The sequence below is a fragment of the Sebastes umbrosus genome, chromosome 11 (assembly GCF_015220745.1).
Source record: "Sebastes umbrosus isolate fSebUmb1 chromosome 11, fSebUmb1.pri, whole genome shotgun sequence".
NCBI lineage: Eukaryota > Metazoa > Chordata > Actinopteri > Perciformes > Sebastidae > Sebastes > Sebastes umbrosus.
In genome coordinates, this window is record NC_051279.1 from 12042911 (window position 1) to 12060998 (window position 18088).

The following is an 18088-nucleotide window of genomic DNA, read 5'->3' on the forward strand; positions in this document are numbered from 1 at the left end:
ACGCATACAGATATCACACATAACCCTCATAAAACAACACAGCGCCCCGTTTCACCGAGCAATATAATTCAAGCACCGAATATATCATTGCGTTTGACTCCAATTAGAAGCCCAGATAGCATCTTTGAAGCACAATAGACCTCCGCTGTCATGTCTGCAGAGGCTTGAGACTGGCTTGTGAACGGTCAGATGAGATTCACAAGACTGAAGGCTGATTCTCTGATTGCTGTAATTGGTACTTCAGAGATCTTCCATCCCCCAAAAAAAAAAAACTTAAAAGTTTTTCAGGGGATTCTTGTGAAGTACATGACAGCAGGAGTTGTTGGAAACTTGCAAGAGTTTCTTTTAACTTAAAATTCTCTTCGGTGAAGACGCAATAACAGACCGATCCCCCCACAGAATAAGAATTGTTTCCACCAAGAAGTTCCTGGTAATTTTAGTCCCAGGACTACTTTTCAAGGAACTAAAAGGTTCCTTCAGCACATTATTGTTGTGCAATTCCATAGCGGTCTGAAGACCTGCCAAGATTAAGAAAATTAGTCTGCTGACGTATGAAAAAGCAACATGACTTGACAAGGGCTGCTAGTCCCTGCGGTCGAAACGCCTCAAAAGGTAGTAGTTCCAGGGGAAAGTTCCTGTGGTCGAAAAGAGGCTTTTCTGTCTTTTTATCCTGCAAATACAAACATCCAGGAATTTGTCTTGGGAAACGTTCGTCAGGAACTCTAGCATGAAGGCTCTTGAAGTACTTTATCAATCTCACTTGGGAAATTTCCTTTCTCATGGAACATCATAAGCAAATACATTCACAGTAGCGAACACAAAAGATTCACACAAGAAGCAAGCAGCAGTCGCCCGTGCATACACAAGCACCCATGTCTGTAAAAAGGTCAGCCACAAATCTATGGTGATTATATACGCTGGTTTCTGAAGAATAAACTTATTACCGAATCATTTCTCTGTGCTGAATGGTGATTTGCATTGTTCGGGACAATTTTGACATTTTAATAGCTGATGTATTAATATCTGTGTACACAAGCACCACAGGTACTATACAGGATCAGACTTCCAGTGCAACAGGATATTACATGCTTTGTCAGACCGCAAGCAGTGTTTGCCGCGGCAGATAATGTGGTGGGAATGGGGTTCAGGTGGTGCAGTTTTTCATGGCTTTTGCAGTATTTTATAATAATAATATCCTTTTTGCGTTGTCTTTCTGTCTACCCTTTTCTGTCCTCTCCTTATTTTGTGTTCCTTCTCTCCTCTTACTGGAAAATTCTTCCTTTTATCCTTTTTATGAATACAGTAAAAGAAAGTAGGATACTAATTAGCATTGGATAAATATCAGTGCTTCCCTCTCAAATTAAACACTTAAGCCTCGGTTATAGTAGTTCTGTTAATACTGTCCGCTTCGAGGACGCGTTCCACACATGCGCAGTAGATCGCTACGCTACCACTTGTCCGCGCGGTCACAACAAGTTGCCGGTACGCATATCCGCACAGAGCCTATGCATACAACCGCTGATGACGAAATTGTACATCATGCGGATCCTAGCAGACCCTTACGTCCTTGCAGACGTGCAAAGTATAACTTTGGCTTTAGCAGGACACCAACAGGCCATCGCAGCACTTGAGCCTCGGTTATACTTTCCGCAAAGACGTTCGCACGGACATGAGCTGACGTGGGATCGTGACGAGGAAACGTTTGGATTTTATACTCTTTCATACTCTGTGTGTAGAAGTATCCAAGGAGAAAGACGGAGTATCTACTTCTGTTCTGTCTGGTTATGTCTGTATTTTCTATCTCCTTGGTTGCTAAAAGTTTTACTTCTCCAAACTGAGTTTGAGTCTGTGCATTCTTGCCAGTTGGGAAACTTCCTCTCTCTCTCTCTCTCTCTCTCTCTCTCTCTCTGTCTCTCTCGCTCGCTGTCCATCATCTCTGTGATCCTCTGTGTCTCACTGTGTCTGTCTCACTCACTCACTCTCTCCCTTGCCCTCTACATGTGGCATTCATTGTTGGTGAGTGTGTGTGGGTGTGTGGGTGTGTGAGTGTGTGTGGGTGTGGGTGTGTGTGTGGGAGGGGGTGCTTTGCAGCTGCTGTTCCTGCGCTGCACCTGTTCTTGTCTCATCAGTCAGGCGTTGACGGACTCCAGGCCTTACATGGACCCACCCTGACACTGACAGTCTGACCCAGCCTGCCCCCTACCACACACTCACACACATACAGTACACACACATATATAATACAGTATATATATATATATATATATATACACTAGGCCACTACTCATCTCACACTGTCAGCTATTCAAACTACGAGAGGGAACATAGTTTTCCTCTTGCTTCAACAGAATATCACCGATCTAACTGGCACCGTTGCAGTGTAAGACCACAACTGCATTATTTTCAAATGGCAACAACATACAGTAATTTTAACGACATTAGCAAACACCACCTTCTTTCACCCACTGAAGAGCCTCTTTCTGTTTATTTTTCCAGCTGGCCCTCTCGGGTACATTTCAGAGATGGATCGAGTTTGTCTGCTAAAATGAAATTCACAGAACAAACTGAATTTCCTGAGGAGTGTTCCCATCTAGCAGGGCGGGCAGACTAATGTGAGCGCTGAGCAAATGTGAAAGGCCCGTAAACATGAGATTTGAGTTGGAACCAGTCTGCAATATTAACAGGCCATTATCAGTGTGAGAGAGCTGAGGGCACCCTGCCACACCCCGCTGCCACAACTATACTCATATACACAGAGCCTTTGGCTCCTGTGAGTCAGTCAAATTGTGTCTGTGGCGATAGGAACCATCACAACATGTGGTGGGAGTGAAGCCACATTTATACTTCTGGGTATGCTTTTATAGCTCAGCAATTCATTTCACTCATTAGTACTGCCGCAGCTTCTGCGTACAGCAAAGTAGCTGTGTTTACATTCTTTCATTCCATTCCATGAGATCACACAATATATCTACTGCTACTGAAAATGTGAAGATTACTTCTTTGATAGTGTCTTCTTCACTCTCAACAAGTCTGCGCTGGCATCTGAAACTTGCGGTAGAAAACATAAGTAGAGCTGAAATTAATGACTGCTTTTCTTTGTCTTATATGATAATACCATAGACTGGAAAAAAAGTGGACGTAGTCACCGTGACCTCACCCACTGGTTTGTGGACTGCCGTTTTGAAGCCTCAAGTTCTGCATTTTGTCCGTTAAGGCACTTCTGCATTGGCTTCACTTTTCAGACCTGGAGGTTGCCCACTAGATAATATCTTTTGGTTTTGGTCAGACAAAGCAAGGGATTTGATGGCATCACCTTGGACTTTTTGTTTTTAACTATTTTCTGACACTTTATTGACTAAACAATTAATGGATTAACTGAGAATATAATCTGAGTATTTAGCAGTGATGGAAAAAGTCATGAGTTGCAGCCCAAGATGCTGTTGTTGCCCTGATGTGTAGTGACATTTCTTGAGGAGGTGCACATTAGCTGTGGGTGTATGTTACCTCTGTAGCTACATCATAAGCCCTTAACGATTAAGTATAAATATAGCTTGAGATGTCAGCAGTGTTGAAAGAGATTGAGAAATCATTCCAAAGACATTGGAAGAGGTGCTGATTAGTGGAAAGTGATGGATAAAAATGAGGAAGTTATTGTTACTTGTTTTTTCTAATGACCGCCTGCTGAAGGTGACTCAGATCTTGTGACATTGAAGTTGTCTCCTGCAGCAGGACGCTGTTTGCTTTGCCAACATTCAAACACACTAATCCTGTTAGAGGCCAAGGATGTTTTGGACTACAGACACACAAACACACACACATACACACACACACACACACACACGCTCCACTGTTCCTTTGAGCTTTCTTGCATTCTCTTTCTGTCTTTCAAACGCACACATGCGCAGACGAGACAGCACCAGCGAGTTTGTGCACTGGGTATTAAAGAATGCTCTTTGAGAATGAGGGATGAAAAGAGGAGAGTCGGAGAGAGAAGGAGGCTCCTGGTTTGATGTCCAGAATACAGCAGTAGGTGAGGGGAGAACAAGAGAGGGAAAAGAGGACAGGAGAGAGGATCCAGCTGGTTCTTTTTCATAATGAGGGGCGCTCACATTGTGTGTGTTGGTGTGTGTATGAAAGAGAGAGAGAGAGAGAGAGAGATGGCAGACACAGAGAGAGTATTAAAGATGGTTTCACATTAACTTTTCAGTAGATTTGGGACTGACACGACTCTCTGGGTCTCCTCCACTCTGCCACGCTGCTTTGACTGCTGACTTTATTCTACACACACTGTACTTAACAGCAGCTTTTTGGGCTGGTTCGGTCGCTCATAAATATCACATGCATTATAGATATACTGTAAGAGTGTGTGTGTGTGTGTGTGTGTGTACAGGTCACAGTCTGACCGTCTCGTTCCCATCTGTCTTTCTACCCGGTCACGCACCCCATCACGCACCACCTCACACACACTTTCCCTCTCTTTGGCTAAATCCGATTATCTGGCCTGCGTCAGCTAACGAGACCCCCATGAAGCTGGTCCCCCCCCCTTTAACAGCCCCCGCCACACTCTTTCTTTCTTTCTCTCCCTCACACACACACACAGTGACAGCCAACAGCATGTGTCTCTAAATACACAAACACACTCACACACACTGCTCTAGGCTCCGATTGGACAGGAGGACTCCCCCCCCTAATGATGCTTTAATTGTCCGTCTCTGTCTGTCCAGCTGCCTCGTGTGTAAAACACAGAGCGGCGGCCTGACTGATCACTCTGGACCAAAACATATTGTGAATGACACCCAAAGGGTGAGAGCGAGACAGATAATAAAATCAAATGAGAGATGGGGAGAGGAAGAGGTTGGCAGAGAAAGAAAGATGTGGCACAGATGGACTCTGTTGATCTACATTTTCAGCAGATATCGTGGCTTTAACTGCCTCTCAGTAGCTCCGTTTACATGCATGTAACCTAGCAACTGAGCAAACCCCAGTTAAAAGAGAAAAAGCAAGTGTATGTCAGATACTAAATGATAAGAACGTAGACATCAAAACCATCCAAACTTCCTCAGTAGGTTGTATATTCTGCTTTGTGCTAACGCTAGTAGTAGACTATTATTATCCCATAAAAGATGCAACTGATCTAAAAGTGAGGATTCATGCTATTTTAATCATATTCCATTATGTCTGGCAAATTATATGTCAGAGACTGAAAAATGTGCATAAAATACGACTTAAAAATAACACACAGCTGTTACTGTGTTTCCACAGGAAGTGAATGTGATCAGCATTGTGTGACTTGCACAGCTAAGAAATATGTACGCAGCAAATGAATACATGATTGCTCATGTGCAATACTGTACGAGTGCTTCACACCGAGTTAATGATATTTCAGTTTTTCATCTTATAGAAAATTAGATTTCTCACAAACATTGTCCAACCTTAAAGAGGACCTATTATGCTCATTTTCAGGTGCATACTTTTGGATTTCTACTAGAACATGTTTACATGATTTAAAGTAAAAAGATTTGCTTTATTTTAAAAGCCCAGTCTTCTCTGATTGGTCAGCTGGCCCACTCTGTTGTGATTGGTCAACCGAAACAAACTCTTCGGACTTCTTTCAAGCTCTGCTCTAACTAGCTTTGTTTGAGGGCGTGCCAAACTAGCCGCTAGGCATGTATTACGCAAATGTGTTACTTTGTGACATCACCACGTTATGGAAGAAAAGGTAGGACGTCAAGCGAGGCGTTTCAGGCAGTTCAGGATCAGTGTTTCTGTGTAACTCCCTTAGGCGTGGACTTTGTAACTTTGCAGACATGCACAAAAAACTATATAACACACTAAAGGAAAGGGAAAAGGCACAAAAGCCCAATCAGTCCTCTTTAAACTGGAGATTCGTGTTTACATGTGTTTTAAAAAAAAAAAATGACTTGACTTCAGATCTGGGTTCCCTGGTCATGTGCCAGCAACTCACTTGATTTAATGCGGTATGTGTGCGAGTGTGTATTTTTCCCATGCACCACTTAACGGGACTCTTAAATCCCGAGTCCCTGCCTAAAAAGCGCAGCTCTTGGTTTACTCACACATTCTTGTACGTTTGCTCGTCTGGCTCGCTGTTTGCGTTGGCGCAGAAACAGAGGAGGATTTTCTTCTGGGCTACATCCCTCATACACAGTCGCAACACGAGACTCGGTTTGTAAAACTAATGTTGTTTCACTTGAGAGCTACTGAGCTAATAGGGGAAAATATTTGGAGAGAGAGAGGGATACTGGATAGGGATGAAGAAAAAGGAAAACGAGAGGCAGGATAAAAATAGTGACAAGGGAATTGACATGAGGAAGTGAGGGAATACAACAGTGGTGAGGACATGAGATCTTTTCATTAATGTCAACGCTTGACTGACCCTTGACCTCCATGTGGTTTGTGGGTCATGGTGAATCACAGCATCTGACCCTGGTGGAATTTGTGTCACAAGCACTCATTGCTCTCCCTATTATTTCCTTCCTTCTTTTCCTTCCATCCACCCTTTCGCTCTCTTTCTTCCTCACGGTGGAGTGATAACAAGGTGGCCGTCCCTCAGCTCCTCTCATCTCTCCTTTTGACATTTTTTCCAGCAAGCACTCTTTCATCTTCCCCGTCTGCATTTCTCTGCCCTGTTATTAAAACTAGCCCCGTCAAGCAACTATGATTCACAGAAGTCCATCCTCCCCACTCCCGGCAAGTTTTCTCACAACAAATAAATTATTTAAGTGTAGATTTTGTAGTCCAGAAATTGATGACATGATTAATTTATGTTATCATAAATAGAGAGTATGGGGCTGGGTTGTTCATTAGCAACACATATGTCCAGAATAGGAATATTAGTGTAGCTCTCTGGCTTTTTAACGGTACTTAACTTAATGTTTGGAGTGTTTGCAGCATACAGGAAGATTTGTGTGGCTGTCGCTGAGTGGTTGTTTACTGTTGCTTCACTGATTCATCCATTATTTACTTTATAAACCCATTTTTCTAGTTGTTTATTTCTGTGAATGTTTTCATATAAGCCTGGCAAAGTATAAAAGCATATCTAATGGCATACACTATGAAATAGTGTCATATCCATATCATGATAACTTGCTTTATTGATTTGATAGTCAAAGATTTAGTGTATCTTCAGGCTGAAAGATTGCAAAATCGTCCCTTAAACAACATTGTCCTTTCTTTCCACACATTAGAGCCTCCCACTCACAACACAGTGGACTCCACCGCCTTCATGTGTTACTGTACCGTATGGATTTATGGCATTGTATGTGCTGCAGTGACTTCATTAGCAGAAATGGAGCTCCCTTCCTTCCTCCCTCCAGCTCTCCATCCTTCCCCTCCCTCTTTTCCCCGCCTCTCCTCTCTGTATTGCAATGTCACGTTGTTTCTCCATAGCTAGGTTGTACAGAGAGTTATAGTGTTCCCTCCCTATCCTCACTGGAACCAGTTTGGGTTCATCTCGTGCCCTAGCTGCTACTCTCTCCCATTGATATGTGGGACACTTTGTGCATCCTAATGTCTCTATTGAATGGAGGACACTGACAGTGACGACGGCCCTCTAGCATCCATCGGGGTCCCTTAACAGTTTTTACTGCTGTTCATGGACCTTTAAGGGCATACTGATACTTGTCACAGCAAAAAAACATCTATAAAGACTTCTCAAGACTCTCCTGCTACACCATCCACTTCTTTACCATCGATCCATGTGTTAGATATGTTCCAAACACACCTAGTTTCGCCAACAGTTGTAGTCATTGTGTTTTTTATTATTTCCTCCCATCCCTCTTCTATGCAGTATACAGTACTGGAATTGTTTGTGTTTGTCTCTTTGAACATTACCAATACTTTCATGCCATACTTTTTTTCTTAAACCAGCCCGTCATGTTTGGTATTGATGCAACATGTTAACACATTACTACCAGTTCTTCTGGCTTCCTATGCTTGGCTCTTAAATGATATTCTTTCTTTCTGTCTTTGTGTGTTCCTCTGTGCAGTTTGCAGCGGGGCTGTGACCGTGAATGTGGCTCCTAAAGTGGAGGTGTTGAAAGGAGGGACTGCCCAACTGCCCTGCACTGCCTCTGTCACACCAGAATCAAACAACACCGTTGTTGAGTGGTACATTGTAAGTCATTTCCACATATAAATGTTCTTTATTATTAGACAGTTTGTCAAAAAGAAAGTATTTTCTGACTCAATATGTCTTATTTATTGCTGTTTCTGTCTTATTTCTCCTTCTTCCACCCTCTTTCTATACCTCCTGTCCTGTCCATACATCCAGGAGGAGCATGGAACCAGGAAGCGCGTTGTTTTCTCCCAGGGCGGCGAGAGAACAAGCGACGTAGACACCACTATGACTGCACGGGTCACTTTCGGAGATGACTTTACCTTGACCATCTCCTCAGTTCAACCCTCCGATGAGCTTGTCTTCGTCTGCCAGGCCAGCGCCGGCCTTGCCGGGGTTGGCGAGGGCTCCACTATGCTCAAAGTCTTCTGTGAGTCGGCCAGCGCCCTTTGGCCTTTTTATATGACCTCAACGTGACTTTTTCCAAGAGGACCGAACCCCCCCTCTTCTCACTTTCCCATCAGTTGTTGATGTGTGGAATTTATGACTTGGTTTGTTGTTGTCACTGCCACTGAAGGTTTATTGCTTTAATCAGATCTGCGTGTGTGTTCATGCATACATTCATTTAGAAGCAGCTTAATTGTACCTAATGCATTTTGCGGATTGCATTTCGCACATACCGTACTCTAAGTAACTCCATGCAACCTCTTAATATAACCTCTATATAGTTTCATAAAGCATGATTTGTCACAATCGTCTACATGTGTCAAGGATAGAGCAGACTAATATTTTTCCATCATGTGGAAGACTTTAGAAGCTTTTTCAGTGCCTGCGGTTACCAATTCCCTTTGATAAGTTCTCCAGAGGTCAATTAACCACAATCTAATCACTCTTGACACAATTGATGAATAGTTCAATCACACCTGTCATGTCTCATATATCTCACCTTAATAACGGTCTCGATTTATCACCAAGGCGCTGAGGGCTGACCCCTGCTGCAGGCCGCCGTGTCCTTTCCCCTCCCACGGCAAACCCCGAGCAGACATCAATCATACTTTTAGCATTTAGCAGCCAGACCAAAATGAATACTATTCATTTGCATTTTGGATTGGACTGATCAATCAATCTAAAGAGGGACAATTTGTGGCGGGAGAATAGCAAAACAACCCTTTCTTTAGTCTTCCACTTGAGAAAAAAGAGCTTACAAGTTAACCATTAACATTTATGCACTAAGAGGCTCTTGCTCACCGCTGAGGTTTAAAGCAATCTCATAAAATAAGCTATTAATTGTGGATGAGCCAGTCAGTGGTAGACAATACCTCAACGCTTTGCTATTTGACAAAGGCCCTTTTAGATGTACTTAATGCCCACAGTTGTAAGAAACAGCCTGTCTCACAAACCAGCACTTATTCTTTGTCCACATCTGACCACTTGACTCATTGGGGGGATGAATTATAGTGTGTCTGTCCTGCCTTAACTTAATAGGACTGAGTTATGAGGTCTCCTGAGGGTTAGCAGTGATAGCCTGGTTTCTCTCTCTCTTGGGAGGCCTACAGTAGAGCGTAAACAGCAAAAACACACTATAACAGAGTAAAGATAACCCTGCCTGTATGTCTCTTGTGCTCTTTTAACTCTCTTAACATTTAAATGATTTATTGTACGCTAAAAAGCTTTATTCGGCTGAATGTAAGAGGCTGCAAACGAGAGTTTTAGTCCTCATTGTACATCAAAATTACAGTGCGTGCATACGGCTGCACAGTATGTGGAAAGGGAATGGCTATAGAAATGCTTCGGCAGTTTTGGCAACAAAAAGGACTAAACACAAAGACTCGAGTGAGTGAGACAGAGAGAGGAATACCCATCTACTGTTTATTTTTATAAGCAGTCGACAGCTGCAGGCAGTGATAAGATGACCTTGCATGTGAACAAGTGAGCTAGGGAATAAAGCAAGAGGGAATACTTACACCTGTGGATGCGAGCCAGAGAGAAGGGGAGTGCTTCTTTTTGTTATTTGACCCTTATCAGCTCATGTGAACCAGGTCACACTGGCATAATGTGAAGCAGGATATTTACTGCTTGACTTAATTAACAAGGTCAGCAGGCATGCGGAAGCCGAGTGCGTGTGTGTTTGTGTCTACGTGAAAGGTTTTCCTTCCAGTGAATCATAATGATATAATAATAATGATTCCTTCTTCTGTCTCAGTTGCTCCGGAGAAGCCAGAAATCACGAAGCCGTCAAGTCAGGCTATTTCTGTCGGAGTGACTACCAGCTCTGAGGTGCGTGTGCAGTATCCGTAGTTATGTGCATCCCGTGTGTGTGTTTCTGATTTCATATGAACACAATCACACACATTCTTTTGTCTCACCTGCATTTGTCCATCAGATTGGTTCCTGTATGTCGATGAACGGACATCCCCAGCCAAGAATTATCTGGTTCAAAGATGACCAGCCCCTACCTGAGGTCAAGGACAGGACAGAGAGTATGTGTCATCATTTCATGAACAAATACATAGTATGATATCACATGCTGTGCAAACCAGAGGATAATCTGTGTGCTTCCTTCCCTCCTATCTGTCAGAGACATATATGAAATCCTCGGTGGTGAAAGAGGCCTCTGGTCTTTACACCATCAAGAGCACCCTGTACATGCAGCCCAAAAAGCCCGACAAGGACTCTGTGTTCCAGTGCATGGTGGAGTACAGCATGCCAGAAGACCAGAACAAACAGAAGAAGTCCAACACATTCACCATCAACCTCAACTGTGAGTGGAGGGACGAGAGTTTTTATTAGTGAGCTTTAGGTGGATTTTGTCACCTTTGGACGGAGCCAGGCTAGCTGTTTCCCCCGTTTCCAGTCTTTATGCTAAGCTAAGTTACCCCAGCTGCTGGCTGTAGCCTTATATGTGCTGGACAGACATGACAGTGGTAGCGATTTTCACTCCGCAAGAAACTGAAAAAGACGAACACAACTGCAGAATTAAGTAAAGGCACATGAGGAACAATTTACCTCCTTGTTTGTGCAGTTTCGCCTTTGCAGTAAGTTCCTCTTTTCATCAGTGAATCATAGAATTAAACAGGGTTAGCATGGAAAGATTTTGAATGGAATCCTTTCAGGAGGCCGATATCCAATTCAATTTTTCCCAGTTGATGCGTTACTACACTCCCTAATTTGATCTTATCACACACACTAAGTGGAGATAGCCTAGAAATAACATGGAGCAGGTTTAACTTTGGCTTCGAAATGGGCTTAACTTCAGAGTAAGTGCATTAGTAGTGCTTTGTACTTCTAAAAAATCAAAACAATGATACATTCTGCTGAGTAAAATCATTTTAACAGCATGACAGAATGTCATGGCAACCCCTCCAATAGTTGTTAAGCCATTTCACTAAAAGCCAAAAATGTCAACATGCTGGTGGCGCTAAAGGAAAAGTCAGGGGATCACGAAAGTTATTAGGATTTATCCCCTGGGGACCATAAATGTTTGTATACAATTGCCTGTTAATCCATCCAATAGTCGTTGAGATATTTTAGTCTGGACCAAAGTAGTGGACCGATACACTGACATTCATAAGCAGCCTAAAAAGGCTGAAGAAAATGAATCTATTTATTTATGCATTATCTGTAAGCCTCTCCCTGTCTTCCATCCTCATGTTACTTTTTCATTTTTAAGAGAAACATATGCCCTTTGAAATTCAACACTGTCAACAAATAGCTATTAGTGTTATCTTGATTGTTTGCATATCTTTCCTCCTGTTAAACATTGTAGTGGAATTTATTATTCAGTGGAAGAAGAAGGATGAGGTACTGGGAGAGAGGAGGTACTGGGAAAGTAAAACATCCCCTCTGGAATGCCTTTCACATCTCTGATGATTGATGACGTACTGTATAACAGTGTAAATGTATCCAAAGGAGGAATTCTCACCTGTTCCATGTCTGTTCTTGTCCATCTAGATCCCTCTGAGGAAGCGACCTTTACCCTACTCAACGCTGATCCAGTCAAAGAGGGCGACACTGTTACCATGAAGTGTGTGACTGATGGAAACCCTCAGCCTGAATTTGACTTCTCTAAGGACGTACGTGTGCATTTGAGAGAGAAAGAGCATTTTTGTTGTTATCTGCTTTTCTTTATGTATCCCAACTTTTTATAAAAACAAGGGCTGTCAAAGTTAACGCGATAATAACTCGTTAAGGCAAATACGTTTTAACACCGCTAATTTTGTTAATGCATTAATGCATCCTGCGCTTTTTAGTTTGTAGCAGGCTAAGTTTTAAAGCTAGAGTGAAGATTCATTGGTAACAACCAGGTCATACTAGCTTGTCGCGAAGGAGGTTAAATAACGCTCCAAACTTGCATTGAATTTTGGCGAGGAAAAACTGGCATGGTCATTTTCAAAGGGGTCCCTTGACCTCTGACCTCCAGATATGTGAATAAAAATGGATTCTATGGGTACCCACGAGTCTCCCCTTTACAGACATGCCCACTTTATGATAATCACATGCAGTTTGGGGCAAGTCATAGTCAAGTCAGCACACTGACAGCTGTTGTTGCCTGTTGGGCTTGACTAGCCATGTTATGATTTGAGCATATGTTTTATGCTAAATGCAGTACCTGTGAGTGTTTCTGGACAATATTTGTCATTGTTTTGTGTTGTTAATTGATTTCCAATAATAAATATGCATACATTTGCATAATATTCATGTTGATAAGAGTATTAAATACTTGAAGAATCTCCTTTTAAGGTACATTTTGAAAAGATACAAAATGTGATTAATTTGCGATTAATCGTGATTAAGTATTTTAATTGATTGACAGCCCTAATAAAAACGTAATACTCTTTGTTACTCTCTCACTCAGTCTTTACTCACATCTCTGTCTGTCCTTCCACCTTCAGGGTGAATTCCTCACTGCTCAGAGTGGTCTCCTGAAGCTGAAATCTGTCAAGCGCACAGACAGCGGCGTGTACATGTGCAAAGCCACAGATTTTGATAACCTGGATGCTGACCTGAGTGGAACAATCACCCTCACCGTCAACTGTGAGTGAGCCAAAGACACACACAACTGCAGAATTAAATAAACGCACATAAAGAACAATTTACCTCCTGTTTAGCAGTAAGCTCCTCTTTTCATCAGTAAATCATAGATTAAAAGGTTAGAATGGAAAGAGCTTTAATGGAATCCTTTCAGGAGGCCGATATCCAATTCAATTTTTCACAGTTCATCTGTTACTTTAATGTTATCCCAACTACACTCCCTAATTTGATCTTATCACACACATTAAGTGGAGATAGAGCCTAGAAATAGCATGCAACAGGCTTAACTTTGGATTCGAAATGGGCTTAACTTCAGAGTAAGTGCATTAGCTTTGTACTTACAAAAAAAAAAGATACATTCTGCTGAGTACGGTCGTTTTAACAGCCTTATTACATGGTTGTTTAAGCGATTCGATTTCAAGTGGCACTTCTTTAACTCCTTACAATGTATAGAAGGCCTCGTGTTTCATGTACCTTCCTCCCTCTCTTTCCATTTTTTCTCTCCGCCAGACATCGACCCAGTGAGCGTGGTCCCCGCCCAACCTCAGGTCGTCATGCTTGGAGACAAGGTGGAGTGGCAGTGTAAGACCAAGGCCTCTGCTACGCACACTGTTCAGTGGAAAAAGGTGCGCTCTATTTCTTCCTCAACCTACCTTCCTTTATCCTCCCACGGAAAAGTGGTGTATTTCTAGGAATGCAGAGCTTTGCTCTTTTCCTGATCTGTCCGTTCTTACATATCAAAGAGGACCTATTATGCTTTTCCCTTTCCTTTAGTGTTATATTTTTTTGTGCACATAAAAGATCTACAAAGTTACAAAGCCCAAAGTCCACGCTAAAAAGGAGTTACTCCCCCCCACAGAAACGCCTTGCTTTTAGTCCTGCCTTTTCTGCCGTAATGTGGTGATGTCACCAAGTAACACATTTGCATAATACCTGCCTAGCGGTTAGTTTAGCATGCCCTCAAACAAAGCTAGTAAGAGTGGAGCTGGAGCGGAGTCCGAAGAGTTTGGTTTGGTTGACCAATCACAACTGCGGGCCCAAAATACAAGTATGCACCTGAAAATAAGCATAATAGGCCCTCTTTAACAGCTCTGGCTGGATGTTAAACAAGATTTTAGTCCTTTGCATATTTCTATATGTTGTGATGCTGGTTCAGCTTTGATGTACATTTTCAACAACACTACCGTTCTTCATTGGAGGAGACAACATTTCATAATATGACACAGTAACTCAGTGGTGGGTAGTGTAAACAAAAAAAGTACTCGAGTAGAAGTATTGTTACTTTATAATTATATTGACTCAAGTAGAAGTAAAATTACTCATAAAAATAACTACTTGAGTAAAAGTAAACAAGTATCTTGTGAAAAACTACTCAAGTAGTGAGTAACTTCATTAGATGCAGTGAATTACGTCAACGTCACAACAGGTCCTCACTTGTTTTCTCAGATTCGATGTGGCATTCTTGAAGTTCGAGATGTCCACCGGTTTGGGCTGACTAAGTAGGCAGCGCTTAATATGACTGTTGTTCCTTGTCATTTGAAAGGCAAACAGTGTCTGGATGTTTGGCCAGGGATGTGCCTGAGATGGAGGCGTTTCATCTTCTGCCGTGATCTTGAACTGTAGTCAATTGGAGGGACTAGTGCCACACCCCAGTTCCAATTGTGGTGCTATGATTGGCTAGTAATCTTATCTCTGAGCTCAGCTGAATATAAAAATGATTTATAACTAAATATATCAATAAAAGTAGCGAGAAGTCTGCAGCCCAATGTAGAAGTACATATATTTTTATGGCCAATTTACTAGAGTAAGATTAAAAAGTATTCTGCAAAACAACTACTACTACTTAGAAGTACAATTTATTTTAAAAGAGTACATGTATCGGAGTAAATGTAACATATTACTACACACCACTGCAACTTACTTTGGGTGCAGCTGGCAAACAACACTGGAGCCTTTGGATCGGACGCAGTGCTTCCTGTAAAGACAGTTGTGGCCCTGCTACACAAGCTGCATTGTGTTGTGTCCAATTGCAACAACTGGAGAGCATATGCTGGTGTTTGTTTCCAGTTCCATTTGGTGTGAACACCAATACATATTGTACACTATTAAATATAGTATTGTATCATATACTAATGACTAGGGCTGTCCTTGACCAAAGAATTTCTTAGTCCACTAACACTCAAACAATTTTGTTGACTTATCGAGTAGTTCACTTAATCAACAGATCTGTAAAACTGAGTTTCTCCACAAAGAATCACACAAAAGCACCACTTTAAATCTTGTTTTTACCAGAAGTGTGCTCATACGTTTCTTAGAAATAAGTCATTCAGCATGGAAAAAGCATTAAAAAATGACTAATATACTAAAGTATATATAGTTCAGTATATGTTATGTATGATTTCAGTTTTACAGTATCAGCCAGATAACTTTACTGCGTTAAAATGTAACCATGCTAGAACGGCAACAGCTGATAATAGGTAATAAAACAAGGCTGGCAGGCTGAAGTTAATAGTTAATAGCAACAAAAGCACTCTTTCTGGCGTCTCTATTCTATGGCAAACAAAATACATGCTCTCAAGGTATTTTCTACGGTAAACATAGCGAAGAAAAGAGGATTTGTTCAAATGGAAAACCACTAATTGGTGTTGCAGCAGTGGTGTTTTTGGTGTTTGGGTATTCATCTCCTCTCCTCCACTTGTTATGTGCAGAATGTTCCTCCTGTGTCAAACCTGTTGTTGTAGCCTGTGTATCATTTGTTGTGTCTCCTGGGTGTGATAGAAACTGCTGGTTTTCTTGGTAGAGAACGTGTTTGTTCTCCGTAAGAAGGATTCCTATGAGAAGACGTTGAGAGGAATTGCTAGAGACAGGCTCATCATGCAGGACGGACTTTGATCTGTTATCACTGCTCTTTGGAACAGCGTGTGTGAAGGTTCTTCTTCTGCTTTCCCAGCATAGCTGCGCGCCATCAAACTAGACATTCACAGTGATGCTCGACTCTCATATTCACGCGCAGAGAATGAAAAGAAAGAATTTAGGGCTGATGATGTGACTGCAGTTGGTTTTATTTCTGTGTGTGTGTGTGTTTTCTCCAGGGCTCTGAGGTTCTCTCACAGGACGGCATGCTGTCAATACTAGACGTCTCCTATGACAAAGCTGGAGAGTACATGTGTGTCGGAGCCATGCCATCTGTGCCAGGACTGACAACCCGGACCAGTGTCAACCTCACTGTCATAGGTAACAAGCTCTCATGGACACACACACACACACACACACACATGCAGACCTACTTCAGCAAAACCAACAAAACTGTTTGGACAAGACTTAAGTAAAGATTTCAAGCACATCCGCATCTGTATCATTTTATTTTCATACACAGTCACACGCTCATACTGTACATGTACAGCTGTGTGTTTCCACTTCCAAATTCTCAAAGCTTCGTCCCCTGGCTGCAACGTTTAGAAGTATGAGGCTTCTGTTTAGGAGCTGCAAAAATAACTGGGGCTTTATACTCTATTTTAAGCAGAGTAATCATTTATTTCCTAAATTACCCACCCCTATGCCACAACTACACCCAGACACACAGGATAAAACAATGGTCGGTGTTAGGGAGTGCTGGGTATTGTTTCAGTCAGAGGAAGGAACGGAAGTCATATAGGTCATGGATGCAACTGAGAGAAGGTGTGGCTTCCTACTCCATTAGTGAAACCATTAGTGCACTGCAAAACAGCATACAGGAGTTCAGTGGAATCAACTAATCAATAATTCCCATGAATTTAATTTCTCATTTTTATTTTCAGACCACTTTAGAACTTATAAACATTAGTTCTTCTGACTTGAAATGATGAGTTGAATGAATGTACCGCTGAGAGTTATCTCGACTTGTTAAAGTAAGTTCGTGAAGAAAACATGATCAGCATATTAGCAGACTTCCCAGCATACATTGTTTGAGAGTTAAAGGAACAGTGTGTCACATTTCGTGGGGATCTATTAGCAGAAATGGAATATAATATTCATAACTATGTTTTCATTAGTGTATAATCACCTGAAACTAAGAACCATTGTGTTTTCATTAGCTTAGAATGAGCCCTTCACAGAGTCCGCCATGTTGCTCCGCCGTGTTTCTACAGTAGCCCAGAACGGACAAACCAAACACTGGCTCTAGAAGAGCCTTTTGCGTATTAACGTTACCTGAAGGCCAATGTAGTTCTCCGATGCACTTGCGAAACTGCGGTACGGTTAGCCGCAGAGTGCGAAACCATAATACCGCCAGTCGTTATCTGACTTCTGACAGTTTTTGTTGTTTAAAGAGTTGTTTCCTTTCATAGTAAAGGTTAGTATTGAATTCAGTCCCTACCCATGGCCTGTTTTCTATTTTTATAACACAAGATGACTTTGATGACTAATTATTCAACTTTGGTTCAATTAATTCACAATTTTAAGACAGCAGGGGAACTTATGTTATTATTATTTTAACCAGCCTTCAATGATTTACAGTGTGCGTGTGTAAATGGGTTTGAGCCTTTGCTGTGTTGTTTATACCACAAAGTTCCTCCAGCTCACTGGCTTCCTCAATCCCTTTCCAGGAAAGCCGATGATTGAGACTCCCGCCCTTGCAGAAGTGTCGAAGGAAGGAGACATGGTGACTCTGAGGTGCGCAGCCTACGGCTCTCCTTCCCCTCAGTTCACCTGGAAGCCCACAGGAAAAGAGGTATGAATTAAAAAAACGCAGTCAAGACAAGCGGAGATGATAATAGCATTACCTGCTGTAGTGTGTAATTTACAGGAATCACTCCTTAAGTAGATGTAATTGCTACTTTCCTGGAAGGGATTGCACAAGTAAAACAATAAAAGCAGAGTTAAAGATGCATTTCAGACAAACAGAGGTATCACTATCAGCATTTTCATTTGGGTCAATGTGTAAAGTTTGAGGCGTGACTTTTCATAACATCTGAAGATCTTGGTAGTCTGGTTGTTAAACTTCAA

The 18088-nt window shown here is 42.0% G+C and overlaps 1 protein-coding gene across 3 annotated transcripts in view; it reads left to right on the plus strand.

The window, feature by feature from the left end:
• bcam (basal cell adhesion molecule (Lutheran blood group)) overlaps positions 1-18088 on the plus strand; it is a 59169-nt gene that overhangs the window by 30290 nt on the left and 10791 nt on the right. For all 3 annotated transcript variants that reach the window (XM_037786008.1, XM_037786010.1, XM_037786009.1), the window contains exons 2-11: positions 8007-8134; positions 8291-8504; positions 10278-10351; positions 10458-10554; positions 10653-10835; positions 12026-12147; positions 12967-13108; positions 13616-13731; positions 16198-16339; positions 17689-17813. In XM_037786008.1, coding sequence (XP_037641936.1) covers positions 8007-8134; positions 8291-8504; positions 10278-10351; positions 10458-10554; positions 10653-10835; positions 12026-12147; positions 12967-13108; positions 13616-13731; positions 16198-16339; positions 17689-17813 — 1343 coding nt within the window. The remainder of the gene's footprint in view (positions 1-8006; positions 8135-8290; positions 8505-10277; positions 10352-10457; positions 10555-10652; positions 10836-12025; positions 12148-12966; positions 13109-13615; positions 13732-16197; positions 16340-17688; positions 17814-18088) is intronic.